Source organism: Mastigoproctus giganteus, chromosome 10 (genome assembly GCF_048544385.1).
Source record: "Mastigoproctus giganteus isolate SK-2022 chromosome 10, ASM4854438v1, whole genome shotgun sequence".
Classification (NCBI taxonomy): domain Eukaryota; kingdom Metazoa; phylum Arthropoda; class Arachnida; order Uropygi; family Thelyphonidae; genus Mastigoproctus; species Mastigoproctus giganteus.
The window spans coordinates 141,954,087-141,972,397 of record NC_143584.1 but is presented as its reverse complement, the minus strand read 5'-3'; the positions used below and the strand labels follow the sequence as shown (position 1 = coordinate 141,972,397).

General features: G+C 34.2%; 1 protein-coding gene across 1 annotated transcript in view; it reads left to right on the top strand.

The window, feature by feature from the left end:
- The window catches only part of LOC150079327 (leucine-rich repeat flightless-interacting protein 2-like), a 234,079-nt gene that overhangs the window by 163,595 nt on the left and 52,173 nt on the right, over positions 1-18,311 (top strand). The window contains exons 10-11 of the mRNA XM_090383033.1: positions 11,977-12,026; positions 17,724-17,844. Coding sequence (XP_090239159.1) covers positions 11,977-12,026; positions 17,724-17,844 — 171 coding nt within the window. The remainder of the gene's footprint in view (positions 1-11,976; positions 12,027-17,723; positions 17,845-18,311) is intronic.

Sequence of the window (18,311 nt, the reverse complement as noted above, 5' to 3'; positions counted from 1 at the left end):
TTACCAACAGCAAATTCTAAGTGGGAAGCATTCAAGGAATTAATCGTGGAAGCTATTAGATGTTTCATACCTATTATGAAATATTGCTCAAGGTTTAGGCCTAAATGGTTGTCAAATAAATTAATAAGACTCGTGGCATGGGATGCATATAAATTATCAGGCGACACAGAAACCTATGGAAGATATAAGCTAGTCTGTAATCAAGTTACAAAGGAGATTAGGCAAGCGAATGCAAGTTATGAGAAATCTTTAGCAAAGGATGCTAAGAAAAACAACAAGTATTTCTTTACTTATATAAACTCTAAAAGGAAGAGGATGAATCAGATTGGTTCACTTGATATCGGTGGTTTGACTGTTGATGATCCTGCTCAGATAGCAAACAAACTGAATGAATATTTTGCATCTACCTTCACATGTGAGGAGTTATTAAGGAAGGAAAATGTCAGCAGGTTATTAAATTGTAGCAGGGTGCTTAATGATTTTGTAATGACTGAAAGAAAAGTAGAGGAGAAATTGTTGAAGTTAAACATAAGAAAGGCACCTGGGGTGGATGGGATCTATCCAGTTATATTAAAGGAGGCGGCACAGAAACTAAGCAAACCCTTAGCCATAATTATGAGAGCATCCTTGGACTCAGGGGAAGTCCACATGGACTGGAGATATGCAAATGTATCCCCAATTTACAAAGGGGGATCGAAGGGTTACTCGAGTAATTACTGACCAGTTAGTTTAACTTCTGTTCCGGGTAAAATAATGGAGTCACTGGTTAAAGATGCATTGCAGGATCATCTAGACAAGACTGCAGCAATAATTCAGACACAGCAAATCTTGTCTGACAAATTTGATTGGATACTATGATGTGGTTACAAAGGAAATGGATGCAAAAAATAATTTTGATATCATAGACTTGGATTTGAGGAAAGCTTTTGACACTGTTGTGCATGGAAGACTACTGTACAAATTAGAGCAGAATGGTATTAAAGGTAAGTTGCTACAATGGATAAAATGGTAGTTGAGTGGGAGAAGACAGAAGGTGGTAATCAATGGGTGCTGCTCTTCGTGGACTAATGTTATTAGTGGAGTCCCACGGAGTTCAGTGTTGGGCCCACTGTTGTTTTGTATATTTATCAATGGTATTGATCAAGGTATATCAGACTTTAGTGTCCAAGTTTGCAGATGATACAAAGGTTGGCAGGGTTGTTAATGACAGTAATGGCAGTGTGCTACTACAACAGGATATAGAAAATTTGTGCAGATGGGCTGAGAAGTGGAAACAGAAGTTTAACATTGACAAATGCAAAGTACTGCATATTGGTAGAAGTAACCCTAGAGGAATGTACCAACTGTGTGGTACTACACTTAGGATGGTAGAAAATGAAAAAGACCTGGGAGTAATTGTGCAGCCAGATATGAAGTTTTTTGAGCAATGCAGACTGGCCGCAAGAGCAGGTCATGGGGTTTTGTCAATGATATATAGGAATTTTGCTAGCAGGGAAAAGGAGGTGATTTTCCCTTTGTATAAGGCAATGGTCAGGCTATGCCTTGATTGTGCAGAATTTAGTCATTCTTAGAAAATTTTAATCCTTCTGAAATCAATTTTTAGACTTATAAAAACTGGCATGAGATTTGTGAATTGTGTTATTGTTCAACAAATATTGGAGGTCACTGTGCTTCTTTTTCGAAATTCGAATGGAACTCTTGTTGGCTTTTTTAAATTTGAAATCTGCAAATGACTCCAAAGGTTTTCTTGTTTTTCTAGTTTTAATATTAACTGATTTATAATCATCCTGTTTGTATGATGTTTCATAAAAGAAAGAATCTAGATGCTGCTTTTCTATTTTAAAGATAGCAATGTCATTGAAGTTGAATTTCACTTCATCACTATTTTCATTAAATTTCATAAAGTGCATTGGGCCAAATCTTTCAATTTGTAAAAATTGTCATGACTCATCTCTGTCACTTGATAGGGTTTCCCGTCTTTCTGGCAGTTCTAGCTAAAGTAACATTGTGATGGGACGAATACAGAACCAGACTTTAGTGATCTTTTAATGTTTTTCTCTATTAATGAGTGTGCACAGTAACCCTTGTTTTGCATATAACCTACAACAAGAAATTTGTGTGTGATGGCTTTGATTTGAAAGTTCGCCACGGTATACAAATAGGCCGTTATAATAAATTTGTTCTTCTGTTTTCACCCACAATTATCTTAATAAAAGGTAATTTCAAGATCGTTGGATTGGCAAGAAGCTGCTTTTTCTTCTAAATATTTTAATAGGCAAGATCCAATTTCAGTGGAATGTTTTCCACCTTCATGCCATATGTAGCAATTTACGTCTAGTCTTTTTTTTTAAGCATCAATTCGCCACGGCTTGAAGTTTTGCCTTCCAAAAAAGAACAGTCAATGATAAAGTATTACAAGAAAATGGAGGGGGGAAACTAAGTGGCACCAAACAAAAACGTAAACTATTTTGAGTACAATAGTAGCTCAACTATAGTGCCGGATTAAGGTATGGGCTGGCATTGTCCTTGCCCTGGGTGCCAAATTTTACAAATCATGAAAAAAAAAAATATATATGTATATATATATATATATATATATATTTTCTTAGTAAAAGTAGTGCCGAAAAATCTTTTTGCCCAGGGCACAAATATACCTTGTTCCAGCCCTTCTTAACTAAAATAATGCCAACTGCTATTATAAGCAAGAAGGTTGTATTACACTGCAATACTGGCACAACTCAAAAAGGGTCACTGTTGCACACAGACCATGATCCTGCTCCATTCAGTCCCAAGGTCGGGGGCACACTGAAGAAGTACCACTGTTGATGCTTCTTGATGCAGTAAAAACTAAAATGGCATAACGACACTTGTACCAATTTTGGAAATATTGAATTCACTTTGTACTGTTATTGCATAAATGCAAAGTCCACTATCCCAACTTCATTAGTTGTATTAACTCAAAAATTAAGAATTTTTAAGGCGCCTCCGTAGCCAGGTGGGAAGGAGCAGTGCGTAGCACACGCTTCTTGATTAGACCGGGGTTCGAGCCCGTCACCACCAAATACGGAGGATGCGGAAAGGTCAGGGAATGACCACCGCATATCCCCGGAGCAATATGGCCTTAGTTGCTAATGCTCCTAAAAAAAACCAAATAAATAAATAAATAAAATAAATAAGAATTTTTAGTGGTGCCACTATTGCAGCTAGTGGGTGATACGATTATCTTCTCTCACTATTACAGAAGCAGTGTTTATGGTTTCTATGGTGATAGCAAGAATTGGAGCTCCAGGACCACCAATTTTTCCAGTTGAATCACATCCATCTTTAAATATTCTAAAACACCTGCAAGCTGTGCTATATGGAAGTATAGATTCACCACATGCCCTATTTGTGTGCACAGTATGATCTTGGCAGTCAGTCAAGTTTATGCCTTTTCAGTTCCACCAATGGATGTGAAATGTGAGGAATAGTATGCTGTTCTCAAATTTTGTTTCAGCCTCAAGAAAACATCAGCTGAAGCACATAACATTTCATGTTATGTGCTTCATATGATAACATTTCATGTTAAAAAATTTTCTTGAGGCTGAAACAAAATTTGAAAACAGCATACTATTCCTCACATTTCACGTCCATTGGTGGAACTGAAAAGGCATAAACTTGACTGACTGCCAAGATCACACTGTGCACACAAATCAACTGCATAGTTGCTATGTGATTTAACTTGGTTTGGTCTTAAATTTCACAGCTCAGCTAGAAATAGCAAGCAGTACAGTTGTTTATGAAAAATTATAATCATTCTTTATTGAACAGGCCTTGTAGATGGCTTTGTGTATGTTCATTTTTGTTTATGGATAGTAGCAGAATATAATATTCTATATGAGTTTTCATTCATTTACCAGGGAATAAAAAATTCTCTATTTTAATATGTGAAGAAAGTGTTATTTATTTTTCATTTAGTTGTTGGTTTTTCTTTTTTTTTTCTTTTTTTTTTTTAAGTCACATAATGCCTTACCATTTACTTATTTTCTTCAATGTTCATTATTGGTGCTTTTGTCTTTTGGCTAATTTCTCTTTTATTCCATTTTAATTTGTTTAACTGGCTTCCTGCTTTACTTATTCTATTGTTTATTTCAACATTTGTCTAATCTGTTTGCATTAAAGACTGTTCCTACATGCACAAAATTACTGTCTGGTTCCAGTTGTTGATTGTTTAATCTACATCCTAACTTTTTGTTATCTCTCCCAAGTTTTATAACTTTTGTTTTTGTGTAAATAATTTTCATTCCAAATTGTCTATAACTTATACCTAATTTATTCAGATATTCTTAAAGCTGTACAAGGTTTAACAGCTTAATATCATCTGCATATAATAATGATCCAATATTTACATTTCCCATAGCAACTTTGACAGTAACCTGCACTCATTTTATTAAATGATCCATGAAAATTATAAAAAGAAGTGGTGATAACTTGCAGCCTGCATCACTCCTACTTTAACCTTATGCCATTTTTTAGTACTTTCTTCAGTCATCACTGCAGATTTGCCATTTTTATACAACCTTTTATTCCCCTTAAAATATGCTTGATATGATTTTCTAAAATTTGAAAAAGCAGATTTGTAGAGACTTGTCATATGCCTTTTCAGGATGAAAAGTCCTAATTACAGGTTCTTGTTATATTCCCTTGAATTTTCTATAATTTATTTTATAGTGAATATTTGATCCTGGAAGCCCTCTGTTAGGCTTAAACCCAACTGTTCTCGAAGGTTGCATTCACCAAAGCTTGTTCCTCTCCTCTTACTCCCTTCTTGTGTTAATTAGATATATGTCAAAATTGAGACCACACATAGGATTGGGATAACCACTGATATACCAAATAATAAACACATGAGACTCGCATGGGATCACATCAGTTGAGCGTAATACGATTTGTAGTTTTTTTGCACAAAACTTTACTTCACATGCTAATGATATGGTTGACAGTTTTGTCTTTTTCTTAGGTTACAAATGAAAGTAAATGCAGATTTACTTTCATTTGTAACCTTTTCTTCTTGACTCTTGTGTTAAAAGCCATATTTAGATAGCTTTGTGTATTCATTTTTGTTTCTGGTTAGTAACAACACATGATGCCCTATGTCTTTTCATTCATTTACTAGGGAATAAAAAATTAATCATGACAATTACTTCATGACGTTTATTTGTGAGGTCTGTTTTTGTGGTGCAAACATGAGTCCTGTTTCCTTTTTCAGTGTTCCATTTTGCAGCCATTTCCACAGTTTGTCAGTTTTACCTTTGATGTTCTTTGTATATTAAGCCTGCAGTTTTTCCCTGCCATGCATCAGTGTGATTTTTTTAAAGATTTATTTTCTGTAGCTATCCTTTCTTTCATCCACTTTTTCTGTGTTGCTTATTCTAAGAACTTCTAAAAATTTTTCAATCCACATGTGGCAAGGAATCAAATGCTTTATAATTAATCCAGGCTACATGCAAATTTGTTTTCCTACTTTTGTAATTTTTCATTTTATCATTCAGTAATTGATCTTTTGTTTCACAAAGCTTGGACAATTTCCTTTCTGCTCCTTAGGAAGGAGATTTTTAGCAGTTAAGTGCTGTTGAATTTCATTTGCAATTATTCCAATTGACAATTTAAACATTGTTGACAAACAAGCAATTTATCAGTAATTGCTTTGAACTGCCCCTTTGTCTTTATCTTTCATGATTAGCACTGTTCTTCTAGTTGTCATCCAGTCATCAAAGATAGCCGTTTGCACATGGTGTTGAAGTTATGCTAGCCTTGGGTATAAGTTGATTAGATTTGGTTTTTTTTAGCCAAAATCCATGTACTTCCATCTTTTTCTGGTGCTGCCCAATCTTTAACTTTGCTTATTTTGCAACATTTCTGTTTGATTATTATTAGATTTTCCATGTCTGCTGTGTTTCCTTACAAATCTTGCCAAAATGTAATGGTTTCTTCTTTATCTGGAAGCATACTGGTGTTCCTGCCATCTCCTGTCAAAATTTTATAAACTGTTCTCGATTATGTCAAAATCGGATGTTTTGCCTGAACTGATTTTATATGTGCAATTATATCTTGATATCTTTTTTGTAACTGCCGTTGTCCACTGCTTCAGTATTTCTAATACTTCTGAAATTGTTTTTGTCTCCAGTTGGTATCTTTGTAGTAAAGTTTTAATTTTCTATCTTTTAAACTTTTTAGGCAACTTGTGGTATTTTAAATCTTGCGAATTTTCTGTCCAGGGTGAAGCTTCCATTTTGATTTTTCCTCATTCATTGTTTTATTTGTTTTGTAAACATTACATCCAGTGGTGAGCTGTCAATATTTTAACAGTGGGCTTGCAGATTTGCCGATTTTTTGATGTGAAACATCCTTGGGGATTCCTACCGAGTAAATCTGATCGGTCACAGAAGTGATGTCATCTGCCAGAGGCGCTTCCCATGCTCACACTACTATTAGTGTGATTAGAGCACGTGCCGCATTTTTTGTGACTGGTATGATATCTTGAGTTAGAGGGGTGGACAGATGGGACTTATCCCCCCCTGAACCATGTGCATAATGTTCCTAGGTCTAAAAAAAAAAAAAAAACCCACTCAAAGGTCACCATGCCTCCCCCCTACGATGATACCTGGATATGATAGTGTCTGTAGTTCTAACTTTTTAGAATTTTTGAATAGTATGATGTGACAAACATACTGCTTAAATTACTACTGCAGTAAGTATGATTGCAACAATACAAATATTTGTCAACAATTTTTTTTTTTCGTCTGGCATTTTCGTTACATTCCATTGTCTAACAACTGCATATGTTGCTTCAACTACAAGATCGGTACATCTGTCGACGCTGTTTTCCAGAGACATTTAGATACGTTGCAATCGCAAGTATACATCTCTTACTTTAGTTATCATAAATCCATTTTATCTTGTCTTCCAGAAATTATGAAAATTTGTGTACAGTATTTTATTGATCACAAATTTTCATAATTTCTGGAAGACAAGATAAAATGGATTTATGATAACTCTAATACAAAAGCTCTTTTATTTCGTAATCAATATATACAAATCAAAATGTCTAAGAGAAACGTGAAGCATGTTTCACATAATACAAAACTACCGCATGTGCTCGGCACACGCGGCAATTTTTTATTCTTTTTTTTTTTTTTTTTTAACAACTAGTGAAGTATAATGGATAAATTTTTTTTCATGATAAAATTTTAATTTTGCGAATAAAAAATAACATGAAATATTTCTCACATCACAAATAACATAAAAACTATCACACAACATTCCGCAGTATAAAAACAGATATTACATAAAAAACAAACTATTCTAGAAAAGGTACGCAAAAATAACAGATTACATGAAAAAAATTATTATATAAATATTCAAGAAAAATATATTCTGAAAATTTCCATATAGAATTTACTTCTTTATTAATATTTATTGTCAATTTTCTGCTTTGCTCAATAGCTAAGTGATGATTATAGAAGAATAATTTGACATAACGATCCGGATCAAATCGAAGCAATGGTTTTCCATTTAGATGTATGGTCATCATAATCTGTAATGTGTTTAATTGTCACAATGTTATTCTTTACGCTGAAAGCTCACCAGCTTCAGCACTGCTAATTGCAATGGTTTCAAAGATATTTTCTGGCTTTCTTAATTGAAAGGGAGTTTCACTCGATTTTAAAGATAAACTGCCTTTGACAAAATCTCTAAAATCATTAATTTTTATTTCATATTTTATCAGAAAACTTAAATTTCTTATTCAGTTTTCACCATCTTGCTACCGAGACGAAAGTTATTTCATATTCCACAATTTTGGGTAGCATACGTTTAAAATTTATTTCAGTTCCTCATCATTAATAGTATCATTATTTAATTTAAAATCACTCTATTGCATTTAATAACTTGTCGTGAGGTAAATTTTTAAACGTGTTCTTACTTTAGAATACATTTTTTTGATTCTTTCAAATTCTTTCCACTTCAACATGCTCTCAGTTTTAGCTTCATAATTTCCTTTAGAATATTTCAAATTAGCAATAGCATTGATAGTTCCAATAATTAATCTGCTTTTGCTATAGTGATGCTGCAACTTTGTAAAGCTTCTGAAGGTAAGAGATCTCCTGCAGCATGTCGATCATTAGTGCTAAATCATTAAGAAATTCCAGATATAAAAGTTGGTTTAATAATCCCAAATATTCAACTTCTGATTCAAAATGTTTGCACAAAGTGGAATAATTCCTCCAACCCGCAATTGCCATCCTCAAGCTAGAAGCGCCTATAGTGGCCCGAACACACAACCAATCTTAATAGTTTCCACATCAAGTTCTTTAGCAATAATACTCAATCAATCTTGCTGGTTTTTTGGAGATTGGTGATATAATGTGTACATGATATAATTTTAAGCATTTTTCACCAACCGTATGTTGAAATGACAAAATAAAATGAAAGCCAAAATTTTGATAACTTTTTAATTAAGCTTACGATAAATTACTATTTACAGTGGATATAAAACAAATAAAATATCATAAAATACAATAAAATATACCAGGTTAAAAGCGATAAAATATCTGAAGCTTTCGAAGGCTCCGCCTTCTTTCTCAACAGTACGGTTTTTAACTTTACAGTGTAACTTTAAATACCTGCAGGTTCACGGCACATGTCACATGATTCGATGGCATGTGCACTGTTCTTGTGCGTGTTGGAACCAGAAGTGGCTTGGGAGCGCATCAGGTGGAATCGTTCATCTTCTCTAAGGATCACTGCCTCAAAGAGGGGATGAATACAGATACCCCTGTCTCTATTAATATTGTCCTCAATGGAACTAATCTGCAAGCTCTCAAGCCACTTGCGGTCCCAAAACCTATGCGCCCAGTCAATGATAACGGCTTTGTCCGGGGAGATATGGTGCTGCTTCTCCCAAAAGTGTTCGGCCACGGCAGGTTTTCCGTAGTCCGCATTCCTTATCGCCTTTGTGTGCTCCCCCAGACGATCCTTGAGATGCCACTTTGTTTCCCCCACAATCCGGGCACTTAATGCTATAGACGACCCCACTTGTATTTTCGTTTGAAATGGGGTCTTTCACCTGTGACACGAATGTGTGCAGCTTCCGACCTGGAAGCTGCACACAGCGCGTCTGGTAGTTTCGTAATACCCGAGCTATACGCTCGGTTAAACCTGGATAATAGGGAATGTATGTGGTGGCTATCGGCGTAAAAGACTCGCCTCTCCTCTGTTCTCCTCTAATATATTTCTCTATGATCCTCTGGGGGTAGCCACACTTCAGGAGATCCGCCGTGATGCGCTCATACTCTTTCTTTCTATCCTCGGAGGTACTACAATGCAACTTTGCCTTCTGTTAGTGCTCTAATCACACTATTCTTGTGATGGTTGGCCTGAGCTGAATTATAATGCGAATAGTGGCCTTTACACATGAGTTTTCTATAAACTTTGGTCTTTAAACACGGGCCTTTTCTGTAGACCAACACATCCAAGAATAGCAAAACCCCTCCTCCTTCTACCTCCAAGATGAATTGTATGAACGGGGAGAAGCCATTAAGAAAATTTAACACCTCATCTTCCCCCCCCTTTCGAATAATTGAGAACGTATCATCCACGGAGAACCATGTCACTAAATAATCTAACCTCGGGCTCCTCCATATCCAGATTAGCTATAATTGCACTAATGGGGCAATTATAGCTGCACCGTAAACCTGCTTATACATAGTGTCACAAAACACCATAGTGGTGCTTGAGAGACATAATTCTATGCCCTTACAAATATCTTCCAAACTTAGTTGTGTATCCTACTGTTTAAGGTGGCATCTCTCTGTAGGGCCATGTGTGCACATCGCACACCATGATCAATTGGAATACATGTAAACAGAGATGTCATAATTTCATTTTCTTCTATACACTGCTCTCTTATAAAATGTACAAAATCCTTGCTGTCCTTGACACTAAACTCGGAAAGTCCTACTAACGGTGACAACAATTTGGCCAGGAAACTGGATAGTGCATATGTGGGATTGCCTATAAACGAAACTATGGGCCTGAGTGGAACACCCACTTTGTGTATTTTGGGCAGGCCATAGAATCTCGGTATTTGGCTTCCCGTTACATGTAACGACCAATATCGCTCCTTAGAAATCTTATTAGTCTTTAACCAGCCCTGTACCATTCTATTAACCGGATGTTCTAGGTTCAGCAAGTTTTGGTGTTACTGTATTATGTTGGATTGTATTCATATCTTGGGCATGAATTTGAAAATAATTGTGTCCATATTCTCTCAGTGAAGTGGTATTCTGTAACACTCTTTTAAGTGCTTTTGTGAATATTTATGCTTTCTCTTGTATGGCAAGTATAGTGTATTCAGAAGAGATAAGTAGGATCGAGGGTGGGGAGGGATACGAATGCTTTTTATCAAAATCCTCCCGAAAGCTATCAGACAGTTTTCAAAGTCAGATGAAGTTCAGATGAATATTGAGTCTGTGGTGTGTGAGAGGACTTAGGTGAAATGGAACACAGCAGGGGGTATGCTACAGGTCAAATGATTCTGAGGTGCATGACAAAAATTTCTTTATGCAACTTGAATGGGCAACTTCAGCCTGCCTCTTGGCAATTGCTAATTGTTGATTGGCACTGTGCCATAGTTTGTGTAATAATCAGGATGCACCCAACCTTCAACAGATATTAGATAATTCAACAGATCTAGAAGAAGTTTAATTTCATTCAACAAAACATGAGTTACATTAAGAAACCTAGAAAGATGTATCTTGGCCTTTGATGCCCTTGTGTCATAAAACCCTTAAGCAACAACTGTGCCATATGAGAACAATTATTTGAACAATCTGGTCTTTATTGAGCCTATTATTTATTCTAATTTATTAGAGAAAGTACAAGGATCTCTAATATCCTCATCCTAGTTCTCACCAAGGATTAAAACTGCATCAAAACTGGTGGTCCAAGGAAAAGGCGAGGGTTTCAATTTCAAGAGAGGAGGTCTATAGGGAACTGAACTGTTTATTGGGCTCTGGAAACAATTATAAATTCTGTGGCTGTATTTTAATATAAAATGTTTTGTTGTCAGTGAAATTTAATTTCTAATGTAGTATGGACTTTAAAAAGTGTTCTGCTTTTCCCAAAAAATCTGTTTCCTCCTGTTCTACTTGTTTATGGCCAAAAAATATGTTTTCTTCCTGCTTATAGCTCCCTGATCTCCAACTTTTTGAAGGTCAAACATTGGCATCTATGATCAGTGGAAACTATAAAATAGTATCATGGAGTTCACGTCTAAACGAACAGAAAGTTCGTTTAGACCATTGTGTTTAGACCATTATGTTTAACCATTGTTGCCTAGGGTCTGGTTGGTTCATGGATTGCATCCGGTTTTTTAAACTACAGGACAGCCTCTACATTTTAACATTATTTCATTACTGCATATATTTAACAACGGATGTAATGTTCTATTACTGATGGCATTAATCCGATTGGTTAATATTATCATATAAAATCCCTGTTCAATGGTTTAGTAATTATAATATCACAGTTCTACACTTTAGTAATTTGATTCTATATATGTATATATATGAATATACTGTCATATATTGCACAATCCTGGTGTCGTTTTCAAGTGTCAAACACCAGAATTGCCCGACAAGATGACAATATAGTGACAACAAGAAAGTTGGATTATTTTGAAAATATTCAATTTGATTTATTTTAACTGCTGCACATAATACATATTTTTAAATTAATGATAATTTAAAGTGCAGTTTTATAAAAGTGATCCTTTCAGTATATAGTGAGCATCTATTATAGTGAATGTTTTGAAGATTTGTTAATTGCTGTTATCATCAACTTTTACTGTATTATAACATCTAGTTTAGGTTTTTTTCTTTTCCATTTGCAGACAGATATAACATCTAGTTTAGGTTTTTTCTTTTCCATTTGCAGACAGATTACTGAAAAAACTCAATGAAGAAAAACAAGATCTTCTTGATGAAGTAAGTTATGTATATCACCCAAATCTGTATGTACAGTAAGTACTACAATCAGTTAACAAAAAATGAAATATTGGCATTGTTTAAGCAGAATTAAAAAAACACAAAACATTTTCCAAAAATTAAAAAGAAAGTTAGATACCTGTCAAGTAAGTCCCCACATGTTAATAACAAATTTTAGTCAAGGTTTATGCAGAATAATTTTTTGTATATACCTTGGTGCTGTTGGAGGTGTCCACACCCAGTACTGTTATATTAAGAACTATTAGCCCCAATTTGGCCCAGAGAAGGGTTTCACAGAGAAACCTGTAGCATTGCCTATAAAGTTTCAATAAAGTTAAAGTGGGCCAGGGGCTTTGTAACTTCTGGTTTGGTTCAATAAAACTAAAATGCATTACTAACATGTGTTAAGTGCCTCTTCATTTAAAATACTTTGAAAGTTCTCATGTATCCTATAGTAATCACAGTAAACTCTAAAATCTGACACCCTCAGGGATTGAGAGGTGCCTGATTTTAAACTTTTCTAGATCTTAGAAAGGTGTACCAAGTAGTTGAGTACTTTCAGAGGAGTACATTTCAATAAATAATAAGCAGAAACAACTGAACTTATTTATATCTGTGAGTATTTATAATGACTCTTCTCCTTTCATCTGCTTTTGTGGGCTTCAGGATTTAAACTGCATAGATAATGCAAGGGTCTTAATTCTCACAGCAGAACAAACTTACATTTGTAATGAGTTGCCCTGGTATTGTACTACTTTTGACAGATAGCTTTAGTTATACAACAACTTTGAAAACCAATTTTGTATACTGCATGGCAGCTCATAATCAAACAACTTATTCACAACAGTTTTGATAGAAACCACCTGTGATTTAGTGAGTTACCACCTAGTCCTGAAATGGGCTGTCATAGTAGTTCTCATTTTAAAAACAAATGGCAATTAACCACCTTTAGGAAAGGTCATCTGTTTGAAAGTAGTGTAATACCAATGGAACTTGTTCAAAAGCAAGTTTGTTCTTCTATTAGAATTAAGACCATTGCATTATTTCTGCAGTTGAAATCTTGTTGGCTGCAAAAATAGTTTAAAGAGCATATAGTCCTTCAAATATCTTATGAAGAGAATGTCACCATTTTTTGCATGGTTTCTTAAAGATTAATGCTCTTTTGTGTGAGTGCCGACTTGGTTCCATAATATTCCTAGATTTTTAAAATGTTTATTTTTTGTAAAATATGCAAGATTTTAAAGAACTCTGGATTATAAAGTGCCAGATTTTACAGAGTTTATTGTGAAAAACAACAGGGATTACCTTTATTTTGGATATAGGATGCTTCTTTTCCAACCAACTCTCCTAGTCCAATGCACTAACAATTCTTTGTGAAGGCAATATAAATTTTACAAAAAACAGGGAAACATCTTCCCCACTGTCAGAACAGTAGTGTTCAGACCCCTCAGTCTCAATATTGAGCACTCAACCCAACTTCTGTCTTCAAACACCGTACCTCTGCCAGCAGGGAAACATTATGTAGATTGACATTAAAATTAAAATTTAAAGGTCTAAAAAGCTTAATAAATATGGAATAATTATTCTCTTCATTCCTGTAGATTGTCATTAAAATTAAAATTTAGGGGTCTAAAAAGCTTAATGAATATGGGGCGATTATTCTCTTCATTCCTTTCCGCTTTGAAAAGTTCTAGTCCGACACGTTCAAACGCATCAGAACTTTTCTTTCACGCAATAAATGAACGACATTCATTCGGCTTTAATGAAACAAAAATAATAGATATTCAACGTAACTACCACAAATTACTTATTGCGGAAACCCTAGAGATGAAACTATGTGAAAATTCAATCAATATCCGTAGACCATTCCTATTATCCGACGATTGGCCTCTTATTCGCATGCGTGAAGAACAAACATTACAACATAAGACAAAAGTTTTGGATTAATTGTGTGTTGCTCTTATTCCTGTGAACATGTTGCTTCGAAAAGTTCTAGTCTGACTTAAGGAAAGAAGAGAATAATCGTCCCATATTCATTAAGCTTTTTAAGTCCCTTAATTTTAATGTCAGTCTACAGGAATGAAGTGAATAATCGCTCCATATTTATTAAGCTTTTTAGACCTTTAAATTTTAGTTTTAATGTCAATCTGTGTAATGTTTCCATGCTGGCAGAGGTATGGTGTTTGAAGACAGAAGTTTGGTTGAGCGCTCAATATTGAGACTGAGGGGTCTGAACACTACTGTTCTGAAAGTGGGGAAGATGTTTCACATTTTTTGTAAAATTTATATCACCTTCACAAAGAATTGTTAGCACGTTGGACTAGGAGAGTTGGTTGGAAAAGAAGCATCCTATATCAAAAATAAAGGTAATCCCTGTTGTTTTCATAACATAATAGAATATAGGAATTGTCAAGCACTTAATAGCTCTCTATTATCAAAAAGAGTTTATTGTATATGATGTTTGGTTTCGTTTCCTGAAAAAATAAGGCTCATCTATACGGAAGGATATTCTTTCCTTTATATTCATTTTTCATCAATATTTACCTTGTTTTAATAAACCATGTTGAAATCGTAAATAACATAGTCTGTCACTCTGCTACGTAATGTTCATTTTCTAACTTTTAACCATATCATACTGATAATTTATATCATAGTGTCATTTGCCCTAATCATAACTTTAAAAGCTGTTTCCTTCATGAGTTATTTCTTAAGCAATAACAACCAATTGATATATTATTACACTGATTATTACCTTTAGAGCAGTAGATGCTTTTTTTGCAATATATATATAAGCCAAGACTGAGTTTTAGAAGGATTGAAATTAACATAATTATCTTGACCAATTGGAAAATTATCTGGAGATCAGCATTTAAGGAATTGGTCATGGGTATTCAACAATTTGAAGCTGTTTGAGCAGGGCAGGATTTCTCAAACTGGAAGGCAGAATGCAATATGCTGCATCAGCAAAACTATGGATAACATTTCTACTCAGTGAACGATGATTAATATACAAAAGGAAAAGAGTGGGAGAAAACTGAACCTTGGGGAACTCCAGCATTAGTGGAGAGGTTAGAAGACAGAGAGCCATCTACTGTCATCTGTAGAGAGGGATCAGTAAGGAAACTGGATACCCATTTGCAAAAAAAAAAAAAAAAAAAAAAAACAGTCGACAGTTCATAAGATGGAAGAAGCTTCTTTAAAAGACCATTATGCTAAACACAATCAAAAGCATTAGAAGTGACAAAAGAACAACTGCTTGAGTTTCTTCAAACCTTTCCATTGAATTTGTCCATAGATGGGTAACATATGCCAGTATATCACCAGTGGATCAACATTGCCAAAGGAAATTGTATGACATCTAAAAACAGTCAGTAAAGCTCAGTTAGAATTTATTGCATCCAGTGCGTTGATGTTCAAATTTTAGTATATATTTTTGAAAGAAGAGCCACTGATTTACATTTTACTTGATGAAGTACAGCAGTTGAGTTTAGGCGCCTCCGTAGCCAGGTGGGAAGGGGCAGCAGTGCGTAGCACACGCTTCTTGATTAGACCGGGGTTCGAGCCCGTCACCACCAAATACGGAGGATGCGGGAAGGTCAGGGAATGACCACCCCATATCATGGAGCAATATGGCCTTAGTTGCTAATGCTCCTAAAAAATGCAAATAACAAGCAGTTGAGTTTAACCATTCTGAGAAGAATGTTAAAGCCCTGAAGTAATTCAGTCATTCTCAAGAAATTTAGATATTGATTATTTTCAAACAGGAAACTTAATTCCTGTGAAAATTAATAATGAAGCTCTTTCACATGAAGGAAATTTCAGTTAATGGCTGAAATTATGCAATTACCTGAAAGAGAAAATATTCAATTCTTGTTAAGTACCGAAAGGTGTTATATCACAATAGGAAGTCATGTAGTCATGCTATTGGAGAGAAAATAATAGGATGTGATGTCAGCTGATAATATAATTTTTTGTGTGCAACTCACTGGAAGTAGTAACTTTAGAAGTTTCAGCAATATTTCAAAATCAGCTGTTGGTTTACCAATGGATATTGAAGTTTGTTCGCTATTGGACAAGTGGAAGGTTTTTTTGATTAGAAAGTGAAATGAAGCATAAAGTAGCTGAGTGGTCAGAGCGTGAGTGAAGTAGCATGTGCTCTTCGAGTGGACCAGGATTCAATCTTATGACTGCTAAATACAATTAACATTTGTATTGACTGATTTATTGTAAACTCCACTGACTCAGTGGTTGTGCCAGAGTATAATTAATCAGTATTGTGAATACATTTTTTTTTATGCATTTTTTTTTTTTTTTTTTTTTTTTTTTAAATTAAAGAATCTTCATTTGGAAGTAAAAAATTTGCTGCATTAGTAACAAAGATGTAGAATGAGATTTTTCTCATTTCAGCAATTAGGACTTGCATACAGCAAAAATATTTCAGCTAGTAATCACATTCTATTAGCATTATTAATAGCCAAGAAATGGAATTGAGGAAATGAAAGCAGCTGAAGTGAAAAATCCAAAAAGCATGGATAAAATTTCTGTTCTTACAAATGAGCTGAAAGGTGCAAAGAAAGAAGTTCAGATGTGTGTATTATATAAACTTTTGAATGAGGCTAATAGCAAATTTAAAAAAAGCATTGCAGAAGAAAGATTTTTGAAGGACCTAAATTGGAAAAGCTATGGTAGATGAAATTCATGAAGAAATCAATGAAAAGAAAAAAGGCTGTTGATATGCTAAGAAAGAAAACAAAGAAAAGGAAGAACAGTGTGATCCTAACTGCTTCACTAAAAAAACAAAAGTTAGACTTTTATTTTGTTTATTTTTTATTAACTCTTTATTGTTATATTAATAAAGCACTGTGAAAAAAAAATCTTGGATGTTAGGAATATGATCCATAACAAAATTCTTCCTAATGCCAACTAGGAAACAAATGAAATGATGAATAATTGGTGTGTTTCATTTTGGCTTTTAATTGTGCAATTCTCTGGATGAAGGATTATGCTTTTGTACTTTCTTTTGTTGTTCCTGTGTTTCTGGGACTGCTGTGATCCTCTCCTACACTTTTAATTTTGTATCCACAATTGCGGTTTTTAATTGAGGAAGGCAGCTTATAATGCCAAAAACTTCCAATGTAATTTTTACATTTATTTATAACTATTTTTATTTGTACATAATATTATAATTTTATGGATCTATTTATAATTTTATCATATTCAGTATTTTATTATTATTTTTATTTATATTAAAATTTCTAAACTGTTTAGTTGTGGCATCAGGAAAACTTTTTTTAACAGATAATGGAATGTTAAGTCATGACCATAATAGCCTATCCAGGCAAAATTCAGCTTTCACTTAAATTGTCAACTTTAATTCTACTCAGCTGGCTGTGCTAGGGGTTCTCTATTTGAGAAAAACAAAATTATTTTTCTGTTATTTTTTCCATAGTTTTTTTTTTTTTTTTTTTTTTCAAATATAAATGTAGTAAATTCCTAAATGTTTGTTCTTAGACATTTGGGAGCCTTGAAACTGGACCATGTAAAGTTGAATTAGGTAATAAAATTTCTTTATTTTTCATTTATTTTATTTATAAGCATCTAGAAATTGATGCACTCTTTCCTAATATAATTGTACTGTACTGTTTTAAGGAGAGTGTTGAATATTTTTTCTGCTGTAGCATAAATATCCTGTTATAGCTGTACAGGTTACGACTAGACTTGGAAGAAGAAAAACAAAAGATAACAAAGATGGAACAACTGGCATCTTTGCATGGTTCTAAAATCAATGGGCCCGAAATGAAACTGCATGAAGTTCAAAGTAAGTAACTATTCTTAAGGTTGTATTTATGGTATGCTTCAAGTCTTATATTAGTTAACTAGTCAAATGAAACAAGTTTTTGTAAATTGAGACCCACCTCTTAATACTGACAAACTGATGCAAAACAGGAGCAAAAAAATGATTTAAGAAAGGTGAAAAGATAAGTTAGGATAAAAGAAATCTTCAAAGAAATGCATATAACTTTGATTTGTCTAAGTCATAAAACTGAGGAACATTGGAAACTATAACTATGAGTTTTAATCTAAGCAATGGCAGAAGATGGACACATCTTCTGCCATTGCTTAGATTAAAAGAGGGGAAGCAACATAGGTGATCTTGTACCAGTGCGGGTTATGTGTTACCTTCAATGGTATATGATTACAAGATGTTAGTTTGGATATCTTGTAATCTCATGCCCATAAAATTTACACAACAAAGTTTAGCATTATCAAGGCACCGCATCTGGA